This window comes from Acanthisitta chloris, unplaced genomic scaffold, assembly GCF_000695815.1.
Source record: "Acanthisitta chloris isolate BGI_N310 unplaced genomic scaffold, ASM69581v1 scaffold20094, whole genome shotgun sequence".
NCBI lineage: Eukaryota > Metazoa > Chordata > Aves > Passeriformes > Acanthisittidae > Acanthisitta > Acanthisitta chloris.
In genome coordinates this window covers 1-7,152 of record NW_008671321.1, presented here as the reverse complement: position 1 = coordinate 7,152, position 7,152 = coordinate 1, and the positions used below count along the sequence as shown (strand labels likewise).

General features: G+C 49.2%; 1 protein-coding gene across 1 annotated transcript in view; it reads left to right on the top strand.

Annotated features, from left to right (window-relative positions):
- ADAP1 (ArfGAP with dual PH domains 1) overlaps positions 1–4,447 on the top strand; it is a 44,317-nt gene extending 39,870 nt beyond the window's left edge. The window contains exons 6-10 of the mRNA XM_009074064.1: positions 973–1,056; positions 1,977–2,039; positions 2,422–2,493; positions 3,180–3,408; positions 4,224–4,447. Of these exons, the coding sequence (XP_009072312.1) occupies positions 973–1,056; positions 1,977–2,039; positions 2,422–2,493; positions 3,180–3,408; positions 4,224–4,252 (477 nt within the window). The 3' untranslated portion in view covers positions 4,253–4,447. The remainder of the gene's footprint in view (positions 1–972; positions 1,057–1,976; positions 2,040–2,421; positions 2,494–3,179; positions 3,409–4,223) is intronic.
- Positions 4,448–7,152: the final 2,705 nt, after the last annotated feature.

The window sequence follows — 7,152 nt, the reverse complement described above, 5'->3', positions numbered from 1 at the left end:
GACAGCGACCTCACCTGAAAGGGCTGACAGTGTTTATTTAAGGATTAAGTCTGGCTCATTGAACCTGTCCCTGATGTGTGAAGCTTCATGTGTATTAGTGACAGTTCAGCATCCCTTTCCCTGCTCAGCATCCCTCTCCCTGCAGCTCAGCATCTCTGGGAGAGCAGCTGTTCATCTCCCTTCCAACATGCCTTTGCTTTTCCCACACCATCAGACCATGGGGCAGTGTTTGAGAGCTCCCTGTGTGGATCACTTCAAGTGAATGTGGCATTTCTCAGCCAAACCTTCAGTGCTGCACAAGCTCTGTGGGTCTCACCAGAGACAAATGAAAAGCATGAGTTTAAAATCAAAGAAGTTACTATTTTGTAGGGGGGAAAAAAACCAGAGATTTTTGCCAAGGAAAGGAAGAAGTGCCAGAGCTTCTGGGAATTGAGCTATGACTTCAGTATCACTGTGGCTGTCCCTAGAGGAGTTGCAGATATGATTGATAGACTGGGGGAAAAAGATAAACAGATATTTAGCTACTCTTTTAGCAAAACATTGTTATGTTGCTAGAATTTGGGTGGGATTCAGGTGTTGCTCAGATGTCCTGTCCAAGGAGCAGAGGGGCAGGGGTTGGGCAGACTGGAGGGTGTCATGCTGCCTTCACACCACCCAGCAGGAGCTGAGCTCAGTGTCTCCAATGCTGATTTGGGGCTGGTTTTGCCCCAAATCACAGATGTCTTTAAATCCTTCCCTCTGCAGAAAGCCCCTGGGTGCTCTCTGGGCACTGCAGAGCTCTGTGCACATCTGACAGCCTGAGAGTAGCTGGAAGTTCCCCATCCTCCACCTGTCTGCTCTATCTTTTAGGACTGGTGCTACACTGTGCCCTGGCACTGGGGACAGGGTGATGGGAGAGGGGAAACACAGCAGGACCAGGTTATTTTGTGTGCAGACTCTGTTCCTCATGCTGCTTTTCTTTCTCATTGTCAGGAAATAGTGGATTGGTTCAATGCCATCCGAGCAGCACGTTTCCATTACTTACAAGTGGCATTCCCTGGAGCCAGTGATGTTGATGTGAGTGTTCCTGCAGTTTTGGTTGAGTTCTTTTTATTCCCTCTTGCTCATTTTTAGCATCTTGTTAACAAGCTGGAAGGCTTGGGGAGTGCTCCATCTTTGGAGCATGGTACAATTACCAGGCTGAAATTACTGTGGTGGGATGTGGAGCCCACATCCAGCACCTGTTCCCAACATCCAGCCTTGGAAACATGTGCACACACACACACATTCACCCTCACAGCCTGAGTCCTGTGTGAGTGGCTCCAGCACTGCCATGTGTGTAGAAGCCAGAAGCATCTTTCTCTGTTGCTCTAATACCAACAAGCTGCAACAAAGGCTGGAAGGGAGAAAAGATGAAGCAATAAGGATGTCAGTGCTATAGCCAAGCCTCTGGAGGAGTTTTTGCATGCAGGTCAACCCGGGTTATGAATCTCTGTCTGTGTTTTCCGGGTGCTGAGCTGCTAATTGTGTTACCCTTTGCTAATGCCATACCAGAGGCCTCACTGCAGTCAGGGCTGTGTGTTGTAGCTGGTGTGCAATGTCACTGGTGGTAGTGGTGGTTGATTGCTCCCTGCTGCCTCCTTGAGGGTATGTTTTGAAGTCTAATTGCATACCCTGCCTTCTACTAATTACCTGGGAGAGGTCCAGTCATGGGCTGGGCTGGCTTTGAGCTGCCCCTGCACCCCAAGGACCTTGGGGACTTCTCCTGGTTGTGCTGGTGAAGTGCTCAAAGCTGCTTCATGGTTCTGCACCCACCTTTCCTGGGCACTGTGGAGGAGCAGGACTGAAGCACTCAGCCAGTGTGGGCTCAGGGCTGGGGGCAAGCTCAGCATGGGCTTTCCTTGCAGTGACCCCCCAAGCCCTGCCCAGCACACCCAGTGATCCCCCAGCCTCCTCCATCTGATGCTGCTCTCTTTTCTCTCCTCTGGTTGCTCCAGCTGGTGCCAAAGCTTTCTAGAAACTACCTGAAGGAAGGGTACATGGAGAAAACGGGGCCAAAGGTAGGATATGAAATGTTTCTCCTTATCTCCAAACATGACTCTTGCTCTGTATGGGGCTGAGAAGGGGTTGCTGGTGGGACAAACTCACCCTAGCCAGAGAGGCAAACTTATAACTCTGTGAGTGCATTAATACACTTTCCTCAGCTGGGTGCAAACATTATAAGTTCCAAATCCACAAACTCACTGCCCCTTCCTACAAGCCCACCTGGTGCAGCTGGCCCAGAGCCTGGCTGTGGTGGCTCCTGATGGCCCAGAAACCATCTGCTCCTGACTCCCCCAGCCCACTGGGCTCCTCCAAGTGCCTTGACACTCCTGGGTCATGCCTGGTAAGAGAGAAGCTGTGCTGCTCTGGTGTGTAATCCATCATTTTGTGACTCTTCAGCAAACAGAGGGATTCAAGAAGCGATGGTTCACCATGGATGACCGACGGCTCATGTATTTCAAAGATCCCCTGGTAAGATCATAGAATCATGGAATTTTAGGGGTTGGAATGGAGCTTAGGGATCATCCAGTCCCAACCCCCTGCCCTGGGCAGGGACACCTCCCACCAGAGCAGGTTGCTCAAGGCTTTAGCCAACCTGGCTGTGAACACTGCCAGGGTTGGGGCAGCCACAGCCTCCCTGGGCAACCTGGGACAGTGTCTCACCACCCTCACAAGAAAAACTTCTTCCAAATATCCAATCTAAATTTCCAATCTTTCAATTTCTCCCTGTTGTTACTTGTCCTGACACTGCACAGGGAAAGACTTTTGAAGGTATTTGGGCTGCCTGTTGGGGATTATCTGCACTAATACTAATAGTAATAATATTAGCAATCATCTACAGTGAACCGAAGGCTCGTGGGAGAGCCAGGAGGGCATGGAGCTGTCACTGCCTGGTGTCCAGTGTGCAGTAGCCCTGTGCATTCTCACCAAGAATCCTTTGGCTGCTCCGTGCACCAGCTGCAGGTTTTTCTGCATGTGGATTTTGGCTCCCTGGTGTTGGTGCTGTACTGTGGGTGCCCCTGGAGGAGGAGCAGGGGTTCCTGGGGTGGCTGGTGCTGTTGGGGTTCTGCTGGTGCAGGTTGAGCCGTGTCCTGGCTGCCCAGGACACAGAGCTCCCTTTCCAGTCACACCTGCCTGACTGCTCTGCTGTTTCCTAGGATGCCTTTGCTAGAGGGGAAGTTTTTATTGGGAGCAAGGAAAACAGCTACAAGGTGCTGGAAGGGCTCCCACCGTCCACGCAGGGAAACCACTGGCAGCATGGAATCACTATTGTCACTCCAGATCGGAAATTCCTCTTTGCCTGTGAGACAGAGGATGACCAGCTGGAGTGGATCACCACCTTTCAGAAGGTTATAAGCCGGCCAATGCTGCCTCAGGAATATGCAGGTGTGTTTCCTGGTGTGGTTCAGCCTTGGCTCTGCTGTTTCCCGTGTGCTGGAGGATGAGATGGCTGGAGGGGGATTAGGGATGCAGGGACATTGCTCCCTCCTGAGTGATGTGAGCTGATCAGCCCATGATTTCATGTAAACTGCACACACATAGTTATGTGTAGTGTTTTGGGGGATTATTTTGTATATGTGTGTGTTATATAGTGTATAGAGTCACAGAATCATCAGCTGATTCACTGCCTAAGGGAATGCAAAGGCTGTCTAAGAACTTGGAGAGGGACTCCAAGTGGAAGGAGGAGGATGGTATCCTTCCCTCTTCATTGCCTCTGGTGTGATGCTCATGGTACTGTAAGGATTACAGATTCAGTTAGGTTGGAAGGGACCACAGTGGGTCACCTGGTCCCACCTCCCTGCTCAAGTAGGGCCACCACATGGCTCAGGATTGCATCCTAGTGGTTCTTGAATACCATCAGTGAGGGAGAATCCACGACCTCTCTGAGCAATCTGTTCAGTGCTCAGTGACTGCACGGGAAAGAAGTTCTTCCTCATATTCAGGTGGAACTTCCTGGGCATCAGTTTTTGCTGTTACCTCTTATTTTATTGGTTTCCAATAAGTGTGAAGAGTTTGGCTCCATCCTCTTGGCACTTCCCAATTCATGTACTTGAATACATCAGTGAGGTCCCTCTCAGTGTCTCTCCTTGAGGTTGAACATCCCCAACTCCCTCAGCCTTTCCTGGTTTATGCCAGACTGTTGCCACCTGCCAGTGCTTACCCTGCTTGTAACTGTGTTTTTCTCTGTTTTTCCCTTCCAGTGGAAGCCCATTTCAAACATAAACCTTAGCTGGGACTGGCGGGGCAGACCTGAGGAGTGAGCTTCTGTTTACAACACAACGTGGTTTTATTTGAAATGTTAAAAATAATTAATGATAATAATAACAGTAATAATAATAATAATACTTCCCTTTCCCCTCATCATTCACTTGATCATGTTGGAAACCAAGAAGGGCAGCGGTGGAATATCAAAGATGCTGATCCAACTTGAAATTCAGCTCTGTAGCTGCTCCACGGGATGGGACATGTAGTCCTGCCACCCCATCACACCTGCTGGAAGGGGCATTCCACCTGGCTTCAGTGGGATGGAGAAGACTGCTGGTGGCACATTCCAGGGGGAGATGGGGCTTTTCCCCATGAACTGGTTCCTGGGGACTGGAGCTGAGCATCCCCACAGCCCTTGCTGGTGCCAGCTCTTTCCGGGGGTTGCGAGTCCCCGAGCAGTGACTTCCTCGTGGGATGGGAAGTACCAGCCTGGAAACACCCAAAATGATGATGTGCAAAGTGGCTGAGCCTCCTGATGGCATCAGGGTGAATGATAAGTAAATTATCCACCTGGGCAGTGGTGGTGGTGCTGTACCTAGATGGGGTCAAATGGGATTTAGAAATAGAGGAAATGAGCAGCATCAGCCTCGTTGGTGCTTAATGAAGGAGAGGGAGTGCTTGGTGGGGACAGCCCTGCAAAGGGGACACTGACCCATGAGGGGATGCTGGGGAAGCAGAGATTGGGGGGGCCAGGCCTGTGCTCTGCCCCCGGGTCACTCCTGTTTCGTGGTTTGGGGGGGCTTTGCACCATTTTGGAGTTGGGAGGGTTGAGCTTTAGGTGCTTCTGCTGACAGGCACCACCAAAGCCTCTTCTAGCCCACCCCACAGGCACATCCCTTCTCCAGTCTTGGTGGTTGCACTTTTTTTTCCCCAATCATTCTCTCAATTTATTTTTTGGTTGATTCCCTTTTCCTCCTGCCAAAAAACAAAGCTGCTTGAAGTGACGTTTCAGCGCGGTGTTGAGCACTGTAACTCCTGCGGTCGGGGCAGGCAGGTGGGCTGGGACCTGCACACCAGGTGCTGGATTTTTAACCCAAAACTGCAATTTCTGGCGTCCCCTGAAGGACCAGCCCCAGACATGGACCTGTCTGACACATTTCTTAGGTTGATGTGTGTATCTGAGAGCATCTCATCGGCTGTGTGCATTCGTTCTGTCACTGGTAAGACAACTGTGGTACTAAATGTCATTCAAACCAATAAATTATTATTATGTCAGAGCTGTGGCTGTGTGGTGCTGGGGCAGGGGAGGGAGTGGGGGATGAAAAACGGCCAATTCAGACAAGTAGGTGCCAGTGCTGGCAGTGCCCTGGGGGTGTGGGACACCCACAGAACCATCTGTCCACCCTGGGCTGCTCAGTGTGCTGGTGGTGAGGGAGAAGCTGCACATGTGTGCATCAGGTGAATGTATTTCATGTAAACTGCACACACATAGTTATGTGTAATGTTTTGGGGATTATTTTTGTATATGTGTGTGTTATATAGTGTATAGAGTCACAGAATCATCAAGGTTGGAAGAGACCTCTAAGATCAGCAAGTCCAACCATTGACCTGTCACTGCTGTACACCGAAACCCTAAAACCAGATCCTCCAGTGCCAGATCCAGATGCCTCTTAAACTCTTCCAGGGATGGTGACTCCACCACCTCCCCAGGCAAAAAGAGGGGAGTGCACAGCAGCCCTTTTGCTGGACACCTGCTGGCTCTGATGGGGCAGGGAATGGATCCTCATAGATCCTCATGGATCCATCAGGGTTGGAGGAGACCTCTAAGTTCATCAAGTCCAACCATTAACCTGTCACTGCTGGAACTCCTAAACCATATCCTCCAGTGTGTATTGTATCTATATTCTCTATAATTTTGATTATATATGCACACACATACACAAAGGAGAGATACTTCTGAGGAAATACAGAAAGAAATGCTATGAAAGCATATTTGACTCCTCACAGACACAACTATGAACTGCACAGTGTGTATGAACATGTGTGTATGAACTGTTCATGTGCACATGTGCATGTAGATATGTAGCACTCACACACATTTAGCTTACAAATACAGAAGCTAAATGTATTTCATACACCTGTGTAAGTATAGACACATAACTGCAATGTTATAGGTAATTATACACATGTGCATGCTTTTTATATGGGTATAAAGTATAGAATCTATAGATTTAAGAGGAATATATTGCATATAAATACTCATAGAATCATAGAATTTAGGGGTTGGAATGGAACTTAGGGATCATCCAGTCCCAACCCCCTGCCCTGGGCAGGGACACCTCCCACCAGAGCAGGTTGCTCAAGGCTTTAGCCAACCTGGCTGTGAACACTGCCAGGGTTGGGGCAGCCACAGCCTCCCTGGGCAACCTGGGACAGTGTCTCACCACCCTCACAGGGAAAACTTCTGCCTAATATCCAATCTAAATTTCTCCTCTTTCAATTTTTACCCATTACTCCTTGTCCTGTCACTGCAGTTCCTAACACAGAGTCCCTCTCTGGCTCCTTGTAGGCCCTACAGATATTGAAAAGTTGCTCTGAGGTCTCCGCACAGTCTTCTCTTCTCCAGGCTGAAGAGCCTCAACTCCCTCAGCCTGTCCTCACAGGGAGATGCTCCAGTCCTCTTAGCAACTTTGTGGCCTCCTCTGGCCGTGCTCCAACAGTTCCATGTCCTTCTTATGTTGAGGACACCAGAACTGTGCAGTATTCCAGGTGGGTCTCATGAGAGCATAATGCACATGTCTGCATAACTATTTATTCAATTTATATTGACAGTATTTAAATTTATAAATTATTCCATAATTTAATCACTATTTAATTCAATATCTGTAATTATTTATTAACCTGGTCCAGTGGAAGTTGTCCCTG